The 22147-nt window shown below is 42.9% G+C and overlaps 2 protein-coding genes and 1 non-coding gene across 3 annotated transcripts in view; 2 read left to right on the forward strand and 1 right to left on the reverse strand.

The window, feature by feature from the left end:
- The window catches only part of SYNPO2 (synaptopodin 2), a 295612-nt gene that overhangs the window by 90362 nt on the left and 183103 nt on the right, over positions 1 to 22147 (forward strand). The window lies entirely within an intron of this gene.
- Positions 5996 to 6126, forward strand: LOC136360863 (small nucleolar RNA SNORA24). Its single transcript, XR_010743521.1, has one exon. It is a non-coding gene; the product is annotated as a small nucleolar RNA SNORA24 (small nucleolar RNA).
- PRSS12 (serine protease 12) overlaps positions 10854 to 22147 on the reverse strand; it is a 30919-nt gene continuing 19625 nt past the window's right edge. Inside the window, exons 10-14 of the mRNA XM_066316920.1 lie at positions 18984 to 19189; positions 18255 to 18333; positions 16244 to 16366; positions 13105 to 13385; positions 10854 to 11462 (exon numbers count right to left, since the gene is read on the reverse strand). Coding sequence (XP_066173017.1) covers positions 11155 to 11462; positions 13105 to 13385; positions 16244 to 16366; positions 18255 to 18333; positions 18984 to 19189 — 997 coding nt within the window. The 3' untranslated portion in view covers positions 10854 to 11154. The remainder of the gene's footprint in view (positions 11463 to 13104; positions 13386 to 16243; positions 16367 to 18254; positions 18334 to 18983; positions 19190 to 22147) is intronic.

The raw sequence follows: 22147 nt of genomic DNA on the forward strand, positions 1-22147 counted from the left end.
GGAACAACAAACCCTTGCAGTGTGGGAAGGGCCTTGGTCTGATCTTGTGCTGACTGAGATGTGAGTTCTCTGAGCAGGAATTGGATTGGAGATGTGAAGCACACGAGTTGCAGTATGAGACTTAAACAGTTGTGACCCAAACTCAAGGAAGAGGCTTTCACTCCTGTGAGCAGACAGATCTGAACACTGCACTCCAGACTTACATTGCTCTGAGTCAGGAGTGACTCCACTGAAATGCATGAAAAACTCCTAAAAAGCGGAAACACATCCCTACTTTTATTGTCTTAATTTGCACCACTGTTTTTCCTTAATTAATTTGCTTTTAACCTATGTTTTTCCCCCCCTCAGTCTCACCAAATTTTAGCATCTTTCTGCAACCTTCAGACGACGTCAGCTGCAAAAATGACCAGATTTCCAGGTGAAAATACCAGTGCTGTTTCCAGCTACATTAAACACGTTTGGTATTAAATATTAGGAATAAGCTTTAGAGGGGACAAAAATAAACACCGTGTGTAGTCATGGTAGAAAATTACACTCAAATCATGGGAAAACACAAATATCTGCCCTTGCAGGCAGATATTTCTGTGATAGCTCTCAACAATACATCTCTCAATGCATCAGTTTAGACATGAGATAAAGTCTAATAATCGTGCTTAGAAGCTGAGGAAGATCAATGGAAACTTCAGCTAAGTGTGGCCTTAATGCTCCTCCCTGAACTTTGGCTCTGAGTGTTTCTGAAGGCATGAAGGGTTAGTGAAAACAAAAAAGAACTGCAGTACTAAATGCAAGGCTTTATACAGGAGCTCTGTAATGTTTTCATCATTTGTTTCAGGGTGAATACTTTAAAAACGTGCATCACATGGTGGAAAAACTTCCTGTGTCTCAGTGCTCTTTTACAACATTTATGTAATCATGCAATTTAACTTGCAAGGTAATGGAATGGAAACCAGTCTGTTCTTCCCTAAATAGAAAACCAGATGTTGAGATCCTTACTGTACCTCTAACTGGTAATCTTTATTATTTATTGGTTTTGTCTATGTAACACGTGGTTTTGATAGGCCTGTAAAGAAAAAAATCTAGACAAATTTGCTGTATATACCAATATTCTTTACACAGCACAGTTTTGCTAAGGGAATATGCATGATTAAGGATGAGGACCTACTAGAGTAGACATTTTTTAAGATGAACATTTCTATTATTTATTAGAAGGAGAATTTCATTTCACTTTAAATATTCAGTCATATGGATTTGTCTCAAAAGCTGACTTGTCTTAAAGTACTTCTTGTTTGATAAAAGAAGCACTCTGGATTCTAAACATCTGTAAAAGCAAATACTCTGCATGCTATGGACAGCTCGTGCACCCTGCAAGCATCCATATAGATTTGTGACAGCTAAATTGAAAAACTGGAGAAAATATCTGGGGTTTTCATCCTGTCATGATTGATTTTACTCTTGATACAACCTGGTGTAACGTCACTCAAATGATTTAAAAATGTAGGGATTGCACAAAGTTCCTGTTGTGCATTGCTGCCTCAGTTATTCCATGTTCTTCAGTAGAACAGGGTTATAAAAGAAAGGAAAATGGGAAAAACTTTGGGCACTGTCAAGTGCCTGGTGTTTTGAGGGTGAGAACACAAGATTGAGTGCCTCCTAGATGCAGGAGGAATGGCCTTCAGCCACATTCCTAGTTCATTCTTTGTTTTAAAGAATTCCTGCTCTGTCTTCTTGCCCTGGGAAAGCGAGGCCCTGACAGATTGAGAATGAGTGGGCAGTCCAGGACAGAGTGGTGACACTGGTCACATTGTCCCCTGGGGAATTTCACAGCCCATCTGTGGTCACCACGAGGTGCTGGGACAATAAATCCTCCACATGGCACAGCCTTGGCCTTGGGTGGCTGTTTGTAAAAGGATGGTATGAAGCCCTGAGGGGGTTTTATTCCACAGCTATTCTATTGAAATGGGTTCTTACATTTAACAGGAGCCTTTGAGAAGCACTTTTACCATGCAGTGTAACCTCTTCTGTTCACAGCTTACCTGCAATCAGTGTGTGATTTCCAGAAGTACACTATCAGTATTACTACTCTTATAAAAGGCTAGATTTGTCACAACAATTCTGTTTGCTCGTCCAAGTCAGATGTTTCATGGTGGCTGGTGACACAGCCCTGGCTTCTGTTCTCCTGGTAGGTAACTGCACAAGCCATTTCTTTAACAACTGCTTCATTTTGTGAGCTTCATTTTCATCAACGTGGCTCTGGAATTTGCTTTCTGCAGGCATCAGGGCCATGAAGAAACAACGTGTGCTTCTGAGCAGATGTTGACCATTTGGGGGTGTAAACACAGAGCCTGAGCTGAAATCACCTAACTCTTTGAGCTAACATTTTCCTGAGAATACTGTGACATTTTCCCAGTTCTACTTGTGCAGAAAGAATGAGTTTGAATGATTTGCAGACTATCTTGTACAGAATATCCTTTTTCATTGCTTAAAAATGTGAAACTTCCTCAGGAAGAAATTAAATAGATATTTCAATGTTTATAGATGTAATACTCTTGTCATTCACATTGAATGAAAATTGCTGGAAACATTTTTCTCAGAGTTTTTTTTAAATAAAAAAAATAGATATTATTCTGATAGTGGCATGGTATTTGAAGTGCAACAATAAACTCTGATAAGAAAATGTAGTGCTGTGTGGAAGTGACTTTCATGTTTACAGAAGCTGTTCTTTTCCAGGTTGGTTAGCAGCTCTTGCAGTTTGATGCTGAGCTACAACGCAATCCAGCAGCACAGGAGCAGCATGAAATGTTTTCAGAAATGAAAAATACTGCTTACTCTTGCTGTGAGTGAATATTGCTGCTTTATGCAGCTGCTTGTTTTAGTGCTTTTGCATCCTGCTTACTTTTTATTTCTTGTGCCAGCACTTGCTAATGCGCTGGAGAAACATCTCCAGAGTTTTCTGGTTTTAAGATGACGAGGAAAATGTATTCAAATCATTTGCCTTGGGGATTCAGTAGTTGTGCCAATGCATCAGCCTACACAGACATGAGAAAAGCTTTCTTTGGAGAAACCTCTAAGCATGGTATGAACGTCCAAAGGAAAATTCACTGGTATCAACAAATTCAGAGCAGAATACAAAATCCTACTTACCTGGCTGGGCAAAAGCTGCTTGGGAGTGTGGGAGATAAACCTACATTAACAAAATACTGCATTCATTACAGAAAAATGATGCAACTTAAAATTAAGGTGGCTTAGCTTCTTGTATAATACCCATCTCTATAATCTCTTAAAAAACCAGTAAAGTAGTAACAGGTAGTAAGAAAAATGGGAAAGATCCTTGCTACAAATAATAGTAATAGCTTCTTGGCTTCTATTTTTGATTTATCTACTTCCATATAATGTTTCTTTTCAGTTCTTTCAGTCCACAGATTCCTCAAGGTCAAAGGCAAAAGGCACTTTTTGGTTGTTTTTTTTTTTTTTTTTGTCTGTCCAGGCAACATGGAGAAAGCACAACAGTCAGCAAAGGGCAAAGCCCAGGAGCAGGAAAGTGAACAGCTGAAACCAAGGGCCAGGGAAACCTGATTAGGGCAGGAATTCAGACAAAGTGAGGGTGATCACGTGAAAAACATACAAGATTTAATAGCTTGAGTCTTCCCTGGACTGAGGATGACTAATCATAGTTCACTAAGCTGTTGTGGTGTGAAAGTTACAGTAGTTAGGGGAGATTTAGGCTTGACTTTAGGAAGCATTTCTTCATGAGAAGGTGTGCAGGTGCTGGAACAGGCTCCCTGGAAAGGTGGTTGATGCTGCAGGCCTGTCGGTGTTAAAAATCATTTAGAAAATGCCTTTAACAACAGGGTTTAACTTCTGGTTGGCCCGGAGGTGACTGGGCATCAGGACTGCTGATCCCTAGGTGCCTCCCAACTGGAATATTCTGTTCTGTTCTGTCCTGCTCTAGCTCCAAATTAAGGTGTGGACTTTTGGCCAGCGTGCAGTTGCTTACATTGACTGGAAAGTGAAAATAACCTGTGTTCACCCAGAGGGATGACTTCATTTTTCTAGCACACCCTTCACAACCTCTGATTTTTATTTTAGTGCATGGTTTTCAAATAACGAGCAGTGCTATTGTAGCGTTTAAGGCCCACCTTCTGACTGGACCAAGCACACACACTCGTATATCTACACAGACAAAGCAGCAATGCTGTCTCCATCAGCAGAAGGTCTCTGCTGTGGTTTGGAGAACACCCTCACCCATTTCTGCTGGAGTGCAGGACATCCCCTTGGATGGCCTGGGACCCGAGGAAGGGAATTGGAGCCCTGCACAGGGGGTGTGGAGCCGGTCCAGGGGCTCAGAGACCTTGGCACAGAGCCCAGGAAAACACCAGGTTTGATTTTAGTCCATGGGAGAGGCTCCTGACACAGAGAGAGGAATTACAAACCACCGGGATGTGGAAACAGTAGTTTAGCACAGTAGAAGATACAGAATTCAGTAGTTTTAGGGTTTATAGAATAGAGGTAAATGGGGACAAGGTGGTGGAATTTGGGTGGTGCCTCATGTACTTCTTCTTCCTCATCCTCCATCTTTTGGGGTGGTGATGGCACAAAGTAGTCAGAGTGGATTGGAGCAAAGTAGAAATGACACTTTTAGTGTGGGCACTGGGCATTGGCACAAAATAGTAAATAACCAACACGGAGTTATCTGTATAAATGTTAGGGGACATCCCATCAGTGGGCAGTCCCCTCGTGTCCCAGCTGCTGTCCAGACCTCGGCTGGGAGCAGAGAAAATTCTGAGATACCAAATAATAAACACCACGAGAAACCTGAAAACAGACCTGGAGGACTCTGCTTTTTTATACCAACGTGACTCGGGGCTTTTAGAGGGCCACGGACTTTAAACCACCTAAAGCTGGGGTGAGGGGAAACCCTCTCCCCGAGACATTTCCCCCGGGGATGGCGCTCGGTGTCTCGGGGAGGAGCGGCAATCCAAAGGGGACGGGCACCGATCCCATTTCCCGCTGGCCGGGCTCAGTGCGCGTGCGCGTGCGCGCCCCAAGCGCCAGGCCCCGCCCCCCGTGCCGGGCTTCCGGCAGTGCGCCGTTCCCGCCGCCGGCGCGTGAGGCCGGGGCGCGTGCTCGTGGGGGCGCCGCGTGGGCGGGCGCGCGGCGGGGCCCTTGGCGCTGCGGGAGCGCGGACAGGAAGGGTGAGCGTGAGGGTGTGAGTGTGAGTGTGAGTGTGAGGGGGTGAGCGTGAGCGTGAGGGGTGAGGGTGAGGGTGAGGGGGTGAGCGTGAGTGTGAGGGGGTGAGCGTGAGCGTGAGGGGGTGAGCGTGAGGGTGAGGGGGTGAGCGTGAGTGTGAGGGGGTGAGCGTGAGGGTGAGGGCGTGAGGGTGAGCGTGAGTGAGGGGGTGAGGGTGAGGTGGTGAGAGGGTGAGCGTGAGTTGGGGGTGAGGGGGAGAGGGTGAGCGTGAGGGGGTGAGCGTGAGTTGAGGGTGAGGGTGAGCGTGAGGGGGTGAGTGTGAGAGGGTGAAGGTGAGGGTGAAAGCGTGAGCGTGAGGGGGTGAGGGTGAGCGTGAGGGGGTGAGGATGAGTGAGAGGGGGTGAGGGTGAGGTGGTGAGAGGGTGAGCGTGAGTTGGGGGTGAGGGTAAGCGTGAGGGTGAGCGTGAGGGGTGAGGGGTGAGGGTGAGCGTGAAGGGATGAGGGTGAGAGGGGGTGAGTGTGAGGGTGTGAGCGTGAAGGTGAGCGTGAGGAGGTGAGCGTGGCGGTGAGGGTGAAGGTGAAGTGCCGGTGTCGGCGGCCGCGCTCACGGACGGGGCGCCTTCTCCACGGCGGCAGAGGAGCGGAGCGTAACAGGCGGAAGGTAGGCGCCGTGCAGGGGGAATACAGCTCCATTGTCACAGGGAGCACGGGAGAGGCGGGCGCGGGGCCGAGTCCCACGTGAGGGACGGAGGGAGGACGGGGAAATGGCGGCCGCCACGTGGCGGCGGAGGCTGGGGAGAAAGCACAGATCCATGACTCCATGGGGGCTGCCGCCTGTGGCTGACCCCCTTCCTAGGCATGGAAGAGCAGGGCCTTGCTAATTGGCAAAACTTTTACCCTCTTGTGGGTAGGAGTCGTTGACTGTGGCAAGTAACAAACCGAGTCTGCCGTGGGTTTAACCGTCTCCCCGTTTTTTGGGTTTTTGGCTTTTCAGGCTTCTCCACTCCTTTTCCCTCCAGTAAGCTATTACTGCCCAGTTTTTAAACTTTTTAATTCTTTTGTTCCACAGGAGCGCAGAAGCTGAAAGTACGGAGATGTAGTTGTTGAAGATCCACTTCCCAGAAAGTGTCTGGCTGTGCCCTGTGATCTCTTCAGAGGTGAGACTTGGGGCAGGAGTAATACCGATTTGATAATTTATAGTTAGCGATTACTCTTCTGGGACTTGTTCTTTGAAATCCAGGTATCGCCTTGGTGTTTCATTTTAAGGCATACTTCATTTTTATGTGTTTTTGAGGGCAGAAAAGTATAATCAAGTGCATTAACGTGACTGGGAGGAATTGGGTTTGGATGTAGAGACGTTAGAAAACATAGTTCACTGTTCCTAGCATAAAAAACACATTGCCGGTACTTTGCCTGCCAAACTAGAAGCATCTGAATACACATATTTCTCAGGGATATCCTGTGCAAGGGGAGTGTCTCTTTCAATAAGCATGTGAGAGAGAAATCTGCAGCTGCAGGAGTGAGGGAGATTGGAAGTTAATACCAACAACTTTGTTTCAGAGCAGCTTTACAACTCCTGGGAGAGCCAGCCTACTGTTTAGTGATGATTGGGTGTCTTGTTTGCTTTTGCAGTAGCAATATTAAACCGCCTCAAACTTGTTTTTACAGGGGAAAAGTCCTCTTGAAAGAAGATGGGGCTAAAATCCACACGTGAATTCTAGGAGTAGCTGTGACTAAACTGTTAATTTTCACTTAGGGGTAGGGTGGATGTGTTTAATCGTCTGGAATTGCTGCCTTTTGGGAGCAGTAATACTTCTGGTTGTCAGGCAGAGCTAGCAGAAGCTGATTTCAGGCTAGGTCTTAACCTCGATTTTTAAACAAAGTTAAAATTTGGAGCTTTAATGAGAGCTTCTGTGGTCCATCTGATCTTGATGAAGAGGGGCTGGAACCCAGCTTACTGTTCCTAAAATTAGCCTTGACTGCTTCTGTCCAGACAAAGACAGTTAGGATCTCGTTACGGGCTGCTCCTGTCTTTGGACAGGAGTACTGGTCTCAGGAGTTGAGTGGCTGCACTGCACCTTCAGGGATGGCTGCTCTGCTCTCAGAGTGTTAGAAAGGTGGTGGCAGTGGGTGTACCTGTGCTGCAGGAGCTGCAGGTAAGTTTTTGAAGTCTGGAAAATGCTGGTGGAAACTACAGCCGTGGTTTTGGTGTCTGTGTGAATGTAGAGCATTCGAATGTATGAATAAGTCAATAAAGAGACGTGATCAGCTGCGAGTGTGGTTTCTTCTTTAAAAAAGTGCTGGTGACTAGGACTAGACCTAGACATGTTTGTCAGGATTAATTACAGATCTGCCTGTTCTGGGGACACACCTTTTGGGCTGAACCTGTGGTTTCAGGTGGCTGCTGCATTGTCTGGGAACCACTCCAGAAGTGGTATGGATTGAATCAGAGGTAAGTGCTGCAGGGCAGAAACAACAACTTTAAACTGATCATTGCAGTTGCTGAGGGATCCATATTTTAAGAAAATTAGTGGAGATCCAGTAGATGATGGATCACTGCATGCTCAGACAAGATGTTTTACTTTAAATATACTGTCTTAGTGAATACCAGCTGTGCTGGCAGAATCTCTTAGAGAATATCTTCCAGATAATAATTTTTTTTTTTTTTTTGCAAGTGGTGGGAAACTGAAAAGTTAGATGGAAAGGGAGGGTTTGAAAGAACTGGGAAACAAAATCTGTGAATCCGGAAGCAAGATGGATCAGCATGTGGTGTAATTGCTGCTGAGTGGCAGCTGAGGTCAGAATTCCTGCTTGAAGGAATGGAGCAGGACTGTGGGTGGGCTCTAATTACAGCGTGGACTAGATCTGAGGAAATGACTTCCCGGGGTTGTGTTTGGTGGGGAGATTAGGGAGCTGTCATAGGAAACTCATTTTTTTTTTTAAAGCATATATTTTTTCTGCCCAAGTGGAAGTGGAGTTGAAGTGAATGTGTTTCCTCGTGTGGCGCTGTAACAGGTGATAGCACACCTGTTAAACTGGTGGGGTGTGGTTACTGGCCTCTGTTAACAGCCCTATTGGATGGCTTACTGCTCTGCATTCCGAAGTGGCTGCCGAGCCTGGTAGCCAATATCCAGGAGTGTGATACTGTCAGTTCCCTTTTCTCCAAAGACATTGGACCTCTAGTAACCTCAGCACTTCAAGAAATTACCACAGCTGTTCTACAGGGGCAGTTGCTTTGCTCAGATGGGCAAATGCCAGGCAGACTGGCCCTTTTATTTTGGGAATAAAATAAGTGTTCAAGGTTGAGATAGGAGGCTTTGTATGTCAGTTGCAGTGCTGTTTCTGTTTTGTATAGTCTCTGCCAAATAAAAACTTGAGGAATTCGTAACGATAAGTGTTCATGGTGCTGAGGAACCTGAGGAGATGACATTTCTTAGGATGGTCATCTCATCAGGTAACAAGTGCCAAGTGTTTCCTTGGTTTGTGCCACCATTAACACAGTTATTGAACAGCTCTACAAGTGTAGCAGGAACTTCTGACAGACCAATTAGGTTGAGTTAAAGCACTGGGAATGAGACAAACTCCTCTGGGAGAAAAGAGCCCTAAGTTCATACGCTTTAGAGAAGATGCTTTCACGATCCCCCCTTCTCAGGTGGAGCTCACATGAGGTTTACCCAGCTGACGTTCTGCAGCAGCTGCTTGTGCATCTGCAGAGTTAACGTACAGAAATTGTAGTCAGTGTGGCAGGTTTTATTGTACACGTGTACACCATCAGGCTCACTGAACAAAAATGAGAATGGCGTATGATGGAGACCATTTTATGTTAAAAACTGAAAAGGCATGCTCAGCATGGGAACGGAACAGTTTAAAATCTAACAAAGCATTCAATTAAAAGAGCAAAAATAACAAGTACTGTACTAAATCTAAACATTTACTACACTTAGTATGCAGGCTTAGTTCCCCCTCCCCCTCAAAGTCTCCCGTTCCTGTGGCGCAGCTATTAAAAGGTGATTATTTCCCCTGTATACAACGCAAATATTGCACTATGTAGCCTACTTCACAAGTCTCAATGGGTCTTGTACAGCAAAGCTCGGATGTTACTTGCAGATACATTTTGCAGACTGACTTCCCCTGTAAATAATGGCTGTATAGGAGTAAAAACGGGATGGTTTCAAAGTTCACTAGCACGGTTTTTTGCATTGGTCTAACAGTAGGTGGTCACAGTACAGTGATTTATGATGTCTTAAAATATTTCACACTATTTCCAGTAGTGTGGAATTACAGAGAACAAAAATATGTTAAAGCACCTCATGTACTAGTTTAGCACCAGTTACAATAATTAGTCCTGACCCTTGAAAATTTAAATTTGAGGTCAGAGATATTAAGGGCCAAATGTTCACACGGGCTTCTGCAATATCATTGCCATATCGTATGGAAGCCAGTTGTCTTGGATATTTGTTATAACACCAGAGGGACACACAAACCATACAAAAACGAATGATTGCCCACTTACAGCATGAATGCAAGCAACCCACTTTTTCACAAAACACCACACAACACAGTCACAGCCAGACTGAGGAATAAGAAATGGAAAGAGTCACTGGTAGTCACAGTTTGCACAATCACTATGTGGTGACACTCATCTGCCACACTTGTCACACGGGAGTGTTTGATGGCCCACAGCTTTCAGTCGTGCTTTTGTGAGCGTGGTTGTTATGTGATACACAGAGCACGGCCTTTGACAGGGACTGTGGTGCTGGGCTGTTGTGGCTCCCTCCCCGCTGAGTCAGTTCCCAGGTCATTTCCAGACTGCTGCCTTTCCGCCTTGCGCTAGGGTGGTTACCTCCTGTGTTCTAGGTTTGGTGTGGTGGCCCTTTCTCAAAGGACAGTAAGTTGGTTATCAGTGCATTTTTGTAAGAAGTCGTTAGGGATTTCCCGGATGCAAACTTGGTATTTGGAAAAGGAATTAAACGAAATCAAGATGTGTCAGTGTCTTTTAGAAGTCACTGAAAACTAAGCTTTCCTGTGAGATCGATCTGAACAAGTGTTGTAACTAAGCAGGAGAGAGTTGTCTAAACATTACTTTACAGAAATCAGTTTAAGACCTTAAAGACCTTTTCAGACAAGGTCTGGCTCAACAACTCCATTGTATGTATACCTGGTAGGATTGACCGAGGTCCTTTGCACTACTTGAGGAGAGCCCAGCAGTGAAAGGATAGGGATGTTTGTTAGTCTGACACTGTACTGACAGCTAGTGGTAAACAGAAAAAGTGAATCCTCCCCAGAATGCCGTATACACTCGAAATGGTGAATTTCAGAAATAGGACAAATGCTGCTTAGGTAAATATGTGGTTGCTCTTGCAGCTGTGCAGGATGTTTGTGGGGAAACTGTCAGTGTGCTGGCTGTTTTACTTGGGAATGTACTTCAGGCACACTAACCTGTGAGGACATTTAGCAGACTAGCTGGGCATGTGATTATTGACCATCATTTTCCTTCCTGCATTTAATACATATTCAAATTACTTAACAAGAATCGGGCTACTAATGGGTCTCATTAGCTATGGAAACATGAGTCCGATTTAGGGGACTGAGTGTAAAATCATAGGAATAATAGAGTAAATAAACTAGTCTGAAAATTCAGTGAGATCTGTAATTAATTGTAGAGAAGCTTGGAGCTACAGTCTTGTGGGCAAAGTCTCCAGCTGTCCTGCTCTAGTATTACTCGAGCTGGCTATCACTTTTCCCCTTAGATACATGGTAACTTGTTCATGCAGTATTTAAACTTCTGGAACAGGAAGGACAGTAATCCTTAATTGGAAGGGTTGTGTGTATACAGCTTGGATTGAATAAAAACAAAAACACACGAATCAGGAAAGTGTCTGTTTCCACCCACTGTGGGCCCCAGCTGTGCACTGCACATGCTGTTCGAGTTGTCCTGCCTCAAAATTTGGTTTTCATTATGGACATTCATAGTTTGGTCACACTTTTAATCCAGGGTACGAAAGATGATACTTTTGTGTAGACCCCTGGGGAATCTTTGACCCCGCAGCCGTAGCCCCAGGAGGTCACCCCGTACACGACCCAGCTTTCCCCTGGGCGTTCACACATCAGTGGTCCACCACTGTCTCCTTGACAGCTGTCAACACGTTTCTGTTCCTGCACGTTCCCAGCGCAGAGCATTCTTCCTGTGAATCTCCTCCTGTAGCGCTCTTCACACACCCTCTTGGGAAGTAAGGGGATGGCAGCCTGCTGTAATGTTCTTGAATAAGCCCGTCCTAAAAAGGAGATCCAAGTTATTGTCTCATTGCAATAGTCAGTCTTGGAAACATAGATGTGATGTAATCCAATTTTTGCCCTCAGGTTTTCACACTGCTTTGTCATTACATAAAACTACCAGAAGCAAGACTACTGAAAAAAATCTCAGCATTAAATATATTACTAAAATACTGTAGATATTGTAAATGTAAAATGTAGGTGCTTTTTTTAAAAAGTAGCTTTTCTGCGTGTGTTCTCTGGATCTTTCCAAGGCTGGAATTTGGTTTATTCTGAGCACTTTGTGTCTTCTACAGAACAACATACCCTTTAATACCTCTATGAGGAAGTGATTGGGGGAGTCTTGAGCAGCTGAGAGTAAAGTCGTAGAAACATTTCATTTCTTTGTCACCAATTCAAATCTAGTGCAGCTCAGCCTGAACAGGTGCTGCATCTTCTGGTGGCTTCCAAGTAGAACATTTGAATGGATCTTTCTACTTTTTTTCCATAGCTGGCACCTCTTTCAGTTGGAAGCATGGGAAATAAAAGCCAGTGTTGGTTTTGCCTTTTTTAAAGTAAAATCTTATAAATTGTGAAGTAACCATGGTTCGTATAGTAAGTGTGAAATGTCAGCTGAGGTACTGCAGTGATGTCATTTCTTACCATAAATTGAAGCCAATTACTGCAATGGTTAATGCTTCCTGGAGTAGACGTCCTAAGTTTACAGTATTGCAGGACTTTAAGTGAATTATGTACAAAGGCTAGACAGAACTAGGCAATGAATTAACAATTGTTTTTAGCAAGAACCCCACCCTACATGTCTCTCTCTCGTTTGTTGTGGTACATGACCCCGACATCAGTGCACACAGATGAGTGCATGTAAAGAGGAGGGGCAGATACTTGGCCATGCCTTGTCTCCTTGCCAGTGTGAGGGAGTCACTGGAACAAAGGCTCAGCTGTGGTTGCTGTCTTGCACGGTATTCAGCACCACAAAAACATAAAAGTAAAACATGGTTATTAATTTGTGAAACATTTAAAGGACAAAGACCTTTGAAGAGGAGGGATCTTGTACTGACCAAAAAAGGCAAGTAGAAGCCTGGAGTGCAAGTTGCATTGAAGCTCTTGTAAATTTTGGCAAGATGTTCTGTTATTTAAATCAAAGCTGGTTGAATATGTCAGTGGTAACAGGGAACGCTAAAATGTTATTTGAATTTCTATTATGTGCATATTTTCCATCCATTTTTCTATTGATGCACTGTAATTTAAATAACCTTTCTAAAATGAAAACATTCATGGTCCTTACCTTTGAAACCTTAAATATGTTAGAGCTGTTAGTTATGTACTGAGGCAGGGGGTGATAAGCTGCTGTGCAGGATGTGCCTGGCAACAAATAAGCTTTTTATTCCTGCTTGTCAGTGTTAATGAGGCCACTCTACTGACAGGGTCTGTGATTTAGAGTGACATGGTTAATCACCGCTTTCCAAATACAAACTATATTCAGTGAACAAAAAATTGCCGTTCCTGGTTAAGGATCAGGAGAGAAAATGCTCCCCTATGTTAAAAAAGAGTAAAATGCTTTCATTTGAAGCATTTTCTCATTTCCATTATTTGAGGGGTTTTTAAGCAGCCTCAGCTAAGCCGACTGGTGCCCAGACATGATTTTACCTGTGTCACCCCAGCCGGTGATGAAGCAGTTGGGAGCGGTTTTGTGTGGCCGCTCCCTCCTCAGCGGCAGGCAGGCAGGCAGGACGTGGGTGCTGAACCTCGCGCACTGCTCCTCGGGGCCCTGCAGCCTCAGCAGGGCGATGTCATAGTCACTGCTCTCAGGCCTGTACTCCTTGTGCACCACGATCTCCTGCACTCCGAGTTCCTCCTCGTACTCCTCCAGCACCAGCGTGTGGTAGTCCCCGACCCGCACCACGTAGTTGTGAGTGTTGTTGCCGTACCTGAGATGGAGGTGAAAACAAATAGGAAAGTCACATCCTGAGCCTGCAGAGTTCATCACTTCCTTTACTGTTCACATAACTGATGCTACCAAAAGACTTTTTTAAAGAGCAGAAATGCTTTCACTGACAGAAACGTTGACACTGGTATTTCAGTGTGTACTAAAGAATATGAAAACCTTCTGAGGTTTCAGGCTGTGCCATGTTCTTCTTGGATACTTTCACGGGCGATTTTCTTATGGCCATTTGCCATGACTGGCACTTCAAATGTACAAGGTGTGCATTATAAATTCATTTAGTAAGGGTAACACAAAGTGCCAGTAATTGCAATGACAACTCGAGTACTGACATCATTGCAATGCTCCAAATAATTACTGGAATGAAAACAGTGTTCAGGCCTGCTTTGTAGGTTGGCTGAGGAACTTGAGAGGCTTCTGTAACTCAATAAAAACCTCCTACATCACCTGAAGTTATAGTATGACAAAGCATTTGTGCATCACAAGCATCTGTTTCAAACTGACAAGAGGCCTGTGAATCTTAGTCTTGTTTGATATAATCCAAGTTTCTTTCACATCATGGACTAAATGGTAAATACATTAGAGATTACTACTGTAGCTGAAATAACAATTTTCTGTGCATGTCTTTGAAGATTTTTGTATCAGAGGACACACAGCCCTTCCTAGGCAAAATGCAAGCAAGGGAGTACTCTTGGGTACATGTATTTATTTTAAAATATGACAGAAATATTTCTCCTTTTGTTTCTCCCTTTCCTTAATAGTCTTCAAGAGGATATTTCTAATATGCTTGCAGAAAATACTACCCACAGTGTCCCATCACCATTTAACCTCTGTCTGTTCTTTTTATACCATCCAGCAATGTTCTGGTCTCCATAGCCTGCTAAAGCCAGCTTGAGGAGCAGCAGACAAAGCGGGACCATTGCAGTTTTCTGCACAATATACAGCACTACCACTGGATACTCCTTCTGGTTGTGGGTTGCATTTCCTGGTGGCCTGTAAAGCTTTCTTGGTCTAATCCTTCAGATATTCCATGAGCAAAATCTCACTTCTAGGCTTTATGGAGAGAGAGCTGCAGGCTGTAAACAAACACCCTTTCATCCAAAGATGACCTTCTATATAGGACAAAGGGGTTTTGCCTATGTTTCTAATGTTTGCCTCATGATTCTATTTTCCAGGTATTTTTTAAAATGTATAGACCTTCCAATTTTCCTCTGGCGGTCAGAATAACTCAAGACAAGGGTGGGTTATAAAAGAAAAAATAGCTTCAAACATTTTATCTTGAATTGCATATCTGCAAAAGTATAAAAAAAAATCATTCCACTGTAGTACTGGTGAACAATTCTAATCATCATGTATAAAAGTATGCCTAATTTTTATCCTTAGTACAGATGAGCCCACTTTGGTTACTTAAGCAGTGTTCCGATTTCCAGGATATGAGAAATGGTATACTGGCCTTTCTCTTGTCCATCTGCGGAAAATATGTGAAGAAGGCACTTGATCTATAGATAGCTCTTGGAAACCTATCCCTGAAAATCACTCTGGGATCATTGGGAAGTTCAGCCCAGCCTGTCCAAAGCCAGCTTAGAGCTAAAGGTGTCCTTCATTTACAGTGAACATAGTACATCCATGGGCTGTTGGAGCTGCATGCTTCGGTCTAATTGCAGTTTAAACACAACTTCTGGGACAAAACAATACTCTGGTCCCTGAGACCATGGGTAACAGTTTCAGGGTAGCCTGTGACAGCCCCTCGAATGGCTGCACCAATCTGGAAACACCACAGTCTACTTTGCTCCAGCCATGCTGCTGCCCCATCCTCTGGGTGCTCAGCAGAGTATCCAAAATTGGCACTCCTTGGCACCACATTCAGTTTTCAAGTCTGTAATCAAAGGCTTTCTCAAGACCCTCAGGGCAGCATCCTTGGTAATCACTACAGAGATAATGAACAGGGAAATAGGAAGTCATTGTCTATGAATTTTGATGAAAGCAACTAAAGAGCTTCTATAGTTCTGCAGAAGCATCTGGAGCATCAGTTGAAATAGCAGGAAATTTTACTAACTTTGACTGTTTCAGCTTGAAATATTACCAAGGGAAGTCCTTCCTGATTTCAGGAAACAAGAAAAGAAAAGAGCATCTGGTGCTCAGCAAAGGTAATACACTCTGCATTTGAGTAAAAGTGTATCTGACTCTTCATTTTAGTTACTAGTGTGCAAAAGGAAAGGCTCAAAATCAATTTGGAATATTTGCAGCTCACTTGAGCAAATTCTGCCAAATACCCTCAAAACTGCAGTGCTCCTCTGTGCTTTTTTTCTTAGGCCATTCCAATGAAATAATCACTGATCACAAGATTAGCTTTCTTATTGTGCAAGTTGATGCTTTTATACTTCATCAGCAGTGAAGTCCTGCATTTAGTCATTGCTGTGATACAGTAAAAATGCCTGTCACTGCCAAGATCTGTTGTTACCAAATATTATCTGAAATGTTACAGTCCCTATGTTTGGTGTCTGCTCAGTTGTCTTCACTATAACCTAAAAGCCACAAACTGCATTTTTGTTGGAACGGAAAGTTAAAATGTCAGAAGTGTTGTCTATATTTTTTCATGAAAATGCTCAAGTTGTGACAATAAATCACATGATGACATGATAAATGAATGATAACACCCAGATAACCTCAGTGCATTAGAGTGTTTTGTTTGTTTGAAGGAAAGGAGGTTGAGTGGTAGGGTTTTGTAAAACCAAAGGCCAACTCTTGGAACAGTTTTCCTTGGGCTTGAACTGTAATGATTTTGCATGTGCCCAGAACAACAAAACAGTTTAAAGCCTGGTGCACTGTTGAAGAGAGACCCACCTTTTAAAGCAGTGTGCAGCAGTGAGGACCCAGCAGCTGCTGATGAGAGTAGCCCCACACAGGAGTCTGCCGTCCCCATGAGAGGATTTCAGCCGCAGTGCCACCTGCCACGGCCAGCCGCCCCTGCAGGAGTGACACACGGGCTTCAGGGTACAGCACTGGGGACCTCGGGTGACCTGTGGGGTGCACCCTGCTGCCTTGCTTTGACTGACACAGCTTACTTACAAAATGCTCTGTTTATTAAGGGTGGGGAATTTTTTATAATATGGCAACCTTCAGAATTCCATTTAACAATGGTCCACGTTACTTTACAGAACATTTGGGCATCCAGCACTCTTAAGTGCTTCCTCCCACAGTCAGCTATTTGCATTTTCTCTTCTCAGATTGCATTCATGGGGCCAAAAATACATTCTGTGGGTTCCTCGCCAAATACCGTCCAAGTCAACAAAGCAGAAATTTCCTGTCAGCTGGAGAGGGGAAAGGGGAATTTCTTGAAAAGCCGAACCCAGCATCCATCCCTGTCTTCAAGAGAAAGTAAGATGGCAAAACAAGAGGTATAAAGCAACTGTAGAAGTCTCAAGTATAGAGGAGCACCTTTTTTCAGGCTGTGATTACCTGGTTTTTATAGTAGATCTGGCCATATTTGCCTACCTGTGAATACAGGATGGATTCTTTTTTGCTGGTTTAATACATGTGGAGTCAGAGAAGGGAAAGAGATGCACATGTAAGCAGTGGCAGCATCTAAGGATAAGCAGTAGGTAGTCTGAGTGTTTTCTGAGTACTGTCAACTTGACTGGGTGTGCTGGACAACATCTCAGCATCTCAGAGTTACCAGTGCCAAACGTTCTAAAGTAAGGTGGAGGAATTTACTTCCCATAAAGAATAAAACAATTTAGACACTCCTCGGTTTCGGAAGATAGGATTTAATATATTCTTCTAAAATGAAGTAATTCAGACAGCTTTAGATTTGCTGGTACATATGTAAGTATCCAGTTCTTTTCAAACTTCCTCAAGTTCTTTGTCTTAATGACTTCTTGTGACATTGAGTTCTTTTCTGATACTTGCATATGCTCCCTTTCTTGATTTTGGAGCATTTCTGTGTGCATTGATGGATTTTTCTCACCTTTTTGCTTCATCTAACATCCCTGTACTGATTCATGGTGAGACTGACTTCCTTGCTCTGACTGGATTGTGCAATACATTATTTGTCACCATTGCATTTCAGCAAGTGTCCTCAGAACACATATTCTGGGACAAGAATTCTCAGTCTCTTCCTGTGCAGTGCATTATCTGTTACCTCATTTGTCTCTTTGCTAAGGGAAGCCACCCTACTTTATCTGGCTGTTAAAATATATCTCTGGGCTCCCTCTTGTTACTGTTTTTGACGCTCCCCCACTTGGGCAGTGTCTTCTTTGAAATGAATTGATTAGTGTACTTTAAAATAGGTTGCACAGGGACGTGTAAAATGCTGTTAGTGTATTTTTTTACAATGCCTTTTGTAAGATTGTGGGAATATCTATTTTTTGTGTTTAGTCACAACTGTTAAAAAAGTAAAATCAGTTCCTGCTGGGTTTTTAGCTGTGTCATCATCTAGGTTTATGTTGTCTTAGGCAGTGAATCATACCCAGGCCTTTTTTTTTTTTTTTTTTCGTGTAGGTGGCATTTAAAACCTTTTACTACATTCATAGCTCTGTTTTTATAACTCACATCCTGATATCAAGATATCCTCTGATAAAATAGCTATTTTTACCTTAAAAATTTAACTCATTCAAGGACTTTACCCACAATCATCTACAGATTTTCAATTAATGCAAGTTCTTATCAACTGACACTTTTTAATTTCCTGCCAAATTTGCTTTGGGTATATTTCTACTCCTACATCATGACAAGACAAAAGAAAAAAACAAACAACAAACCTACAATAAAATTGTCAATTTGGCAAACCACTTATGGAAAATACATGTCTTAGAAGATTTATATTCAAAATTATTTGTCTTTACCAATTATTTACCGTAAAGAATTTTTCCCACCAATTATTCGCTTTTGTCGACGATGGAGTAACCTCAGCCCACAAACAGAAGCAAGAGAATCTAAACCAGAAAGGGAGATGCAGAGAGCATTAAACTCAACATAAGAAGTAGCCAATATTCAATGAGAGTTAACTTTAAAAAAATCTAAAGGTTGAAGTTATCCTGTGTTTCATGGTAGTTTTTATCAGGCAAATTTTAATTGGGGAAAACAGTCTTAGAAATTCTTTATAGCTGAGATCTTTTGACTGGGGAAAATACACTGAATTCTTTCAAGACTTAGAAATCCTTTGTAGCTGAGTTCTTTTGACTGTGATCAGAGTCATTTACATATTTGCTTCCCCCATATAGGATTTTTTAGGGCTCTTCCTTACTTTTTGTAAGTGGAAGCAGACCTTGGCCCACAACACAAGTCTCAGTCCTTATCTGAGGATAACCTAGACCTTGAAAAGCTGAAAGGAGCTGTTGAGGTTTTTGCATCATGTCCCTCAAGCGGCTTAATGACTGCTGTAAACCATGTGTCAGTTGAGCAGTCTTGGTGCTTCCTTTGTGCAGCTGCAAAGAATAGGCTCACACAGTGTAAGCAGAGAGGATTCCCGGCCCTTTTGTGCTAAACTCTTTCCTCCACGAGGGGGGATTGGTAAGTCTGCCCGTTCCTCCCCTGACAGCTGCTCAGCTGGAGCCCTGGGCCTGCCCCTGAGGACAGGGCTCACCTTTATTGCTGTTCCCAGGGACTTTCTTGCTCAGGTGGTCGCAGATGACCCCCGCGTCCTCGCTGTGCCGGCAGTTGTGTGTCCCGATGTCCTGCTTAATGCAGTCTGCCAGGGATCTCTCATTCCCTGTGCACTTCAAGTTATCCACATGGATCGGGCCTTTGCCCTCACCGAAATAGGCCATTGTCCTTGCTCTAGCTGGACCTCTGCAAACAGAGCATATTTTTTTTATTATTAGACATTTTACTCAAATTTCCAAGTGAGTAGTCAAAGGCACTGAGGTTTCGTTCCAAACCTTGTCACTGTTTCACTTGACAGCAACCACCTTCTCACCACCTCTCTTATTCTGGTATGTGGGAAAAATAAAATTGTAACAGAATTGCTACATTTCATTAATGTTTAAAAACTGCTTTTGTGTATCTGGTTAGAGGGCAGTCTGCAAAGTATTTTACGTTGTATCAGCATTACATTTTGCCATAAAACAAAATATGTGAAAGCTGCTTTTTCATAATCTCTTTAATCCTTGTATAAAGTCAGCATCTGTGAAAGCTAAAAATAATTGTTCAGGTCTGATTCCCTCAGAAAGATGGGCCAGTTAAATACAGTATACTTGTGGTGCAGTAGGAGCTATGATATACAGATCTATCAGTTGTTAGTAGTTATTAAAACATTTTGTTACCGTGTCATTTTTTACAGGGCACCTCATATTTGAGCTCTAAACATGTCATGTGAGTGGAGACCAATTCAGTGTCTGCACCCCGCTGTCCTTGGGAGGAACCCAGTACTTGGTGCTTGTGTAGCATTTAAGCATCTCATTTGGCAACTCCTGTGATAGATTGTTACTGTTAATTAGTTATGGCAATCTTCTTAATTTATAAGTAGATGTTTTGTTGTATATGGTTTGAGAGTCAGAAAGAATTATGAGTGAGAGACCACCCAAGTGGCTGTGCAGAGAAGTGGGGCAGGAAGCCTCAGACACCTCTAAGTGTGCCTGAACTACAAGTTTACCTATTGGTTAAGAGCAATTTACCTGACATTTTACTGGGATAAGGATGTATGGAATTCCAGATAACTAAAATACAGGTTTCCATTTTAAAGGTTATTTTATAATTGTATATTGTAAAGTACTGCTTCTATGCATACAGAACTCTAACTGCAGATGTTGTAAAATGCTGGAGCAGAGAAAGAGAATTTGACTACGAAAGTGTATTAGGCAAGAAAGTATTTCTTTCTCTTTACAGATCTTTTTGTGCCTCTTTAATACCTGCAGTGTCGGGGAAGGTAGGTGAGAATGCCATGAAGAGTTTACACCCCTTCTTGAGTGGGTTTGGTCTGCTGAGGAGGAATCCTGAGTTGTCAAACCATTTTCAAAGCTTTGTCACAATAAAAGTGTGGCTGGCTCAAACTGAAGCAGCTCTCAATTGCCACATCCATGTAACTGAAACATGAAAGTAACACAGGAGCTTCCTCCCTTTAGAAACTTGCACGTGGATAGCTTTGCCTGCGTGGATTTACTATGTACTGCAGCGTAGGTGGGCAGGATTTCCAAGTAGGGAGCACTGGTTAGAATGCAGAAATTGTAAAAAGCCAGGAAAGAGAAGCTCATGAAACACTGGGGGAGAGATACCACAAGGTCAACTGTCCTTAGTCATTTTCAATTTCCATGGTTAGGAGGTATGTGCCAGATAACCCAAAGCCTTAACTGCCTTTGGAACCAGTATAGGCCAATCTCTGCCTAATGAGTTTACTATGGTTTGACTTGTCAGTCCCAAATAGTGTGACTCTTGCTCCAAATGTTTTTCTTTTGTGAAGGGTACTCTGATTACAGATAACCACAAAAAAATAAGTCTAACCTTTTGATACCTGTGGGCAGCTCATGTGTTCATGTTTGCTGTTACAACACAGTGACACAGCACAGGCACTCGTAAATTCTTACCTGGTTTTGGTATCTCTGTCAAATAACAAAGTTTCTGCTTTAGGGCATTGCTCTAAAGTTCCTCAGGATGTTGAAAACTACTTTGTTGTGAGTCACCGCAGTACTCTTATCCTTCCCCAGAGAAGTATTTATTGCAGTTTAGTACAGAATTGTCTCTCTAGAGTCTTATCAGTTACTTCAGAAGGGCACTACCTCCTTCTTCCTTACCTTTGTATGAAAGCAATCTATCTCTTACTGTGCATCAGTAATCTCTCAGTTTGCTGATAATGGGAATGAAAGCTGTTCAGACCAAACCAACCAACAGCAACACAGAAAATGCAAACCAGCCCCCACTGAAGAACATGTCAGGAAACAAATGTAAAAAAATCATGGTGTTCTTGAGCAGAGAGTGCAGCTTAATAGAGAAAATTATTTCATATAATTGGGAGATCTCTGAAGGTACAAATGTTATATCTATGTGTTTGTTACATGCTGGAATGTGTTCTTACAGCTGGCTTTAGTGCACCCCTAACAAACATGTCCCTTAATTGCTGCTTTCCAAGCCAGCTATTTATGCACTCTCAGAGAAACAACCTTGTTGCCTGCTCAGATCTGTCCCTGGAGAGAAGTGGCTTCATGTCTTTTCCTCTCAGTTCTCTCACACCAAGGGCCATGCACAGTAACAATGCTGAGCTTTGCAGATGCAGTATATTCATGATATTATTAATGAGGAAATCCAGTAGATTAGGATTGATTGACACCTGTCCTAGAATTTACAAATTAGGTAACTTGTAACAGTGATATCTTGACTTTTAAGTCAAATTTTTGCCATTTTGAAGCCATAGTGTAATACTACTTTTAAACAGGCTTTTACTAAATGAATACCAGGCAGTTTTCAAGAGGCATCTATTGTGTGTTCAGGCATAGTGATGATATTTGGTTGGACAAAATTCACATTGTTAGATACAACAAACAGTTAATATGATTTCTTCAGCTCAGATTTCATTATAGATAAACTTGGAGATGACATTTCACTAATTTCCTGTTATATTTCACTAGTGTTCTGGATAATTTTCAAGTTTTATTAGTACTGCTATTTATATATTTGCCCTATAGTAGTTATATTTTTGCTGCTGTTGGGTATCCAGAAGAAGAATGCTGATGAGTGATGTAAGCCTGATTAAGTGATTTCTTTCAAAAGTGACACATATATTGCAGTAGTTTTAATTAGAAGGTGGGTTTGTTCTGT

Source organism: Sylvia atricapilla, chromosome 4, assembly GCF_009819655.1.
Source record: "Sylvia atricapilla isolate bSylAtr1 chromosome 4, bSylAtr1.pri, whole genome shotgun sequence".
In the NCBI taxonomy this organism is placed as follows: domain Eukaryota; kingdom Metazoa; phylum Chordata; class Aves; order Passeriformes; family Sylviidae; genus Sylvia; species Sylvia atricapilla.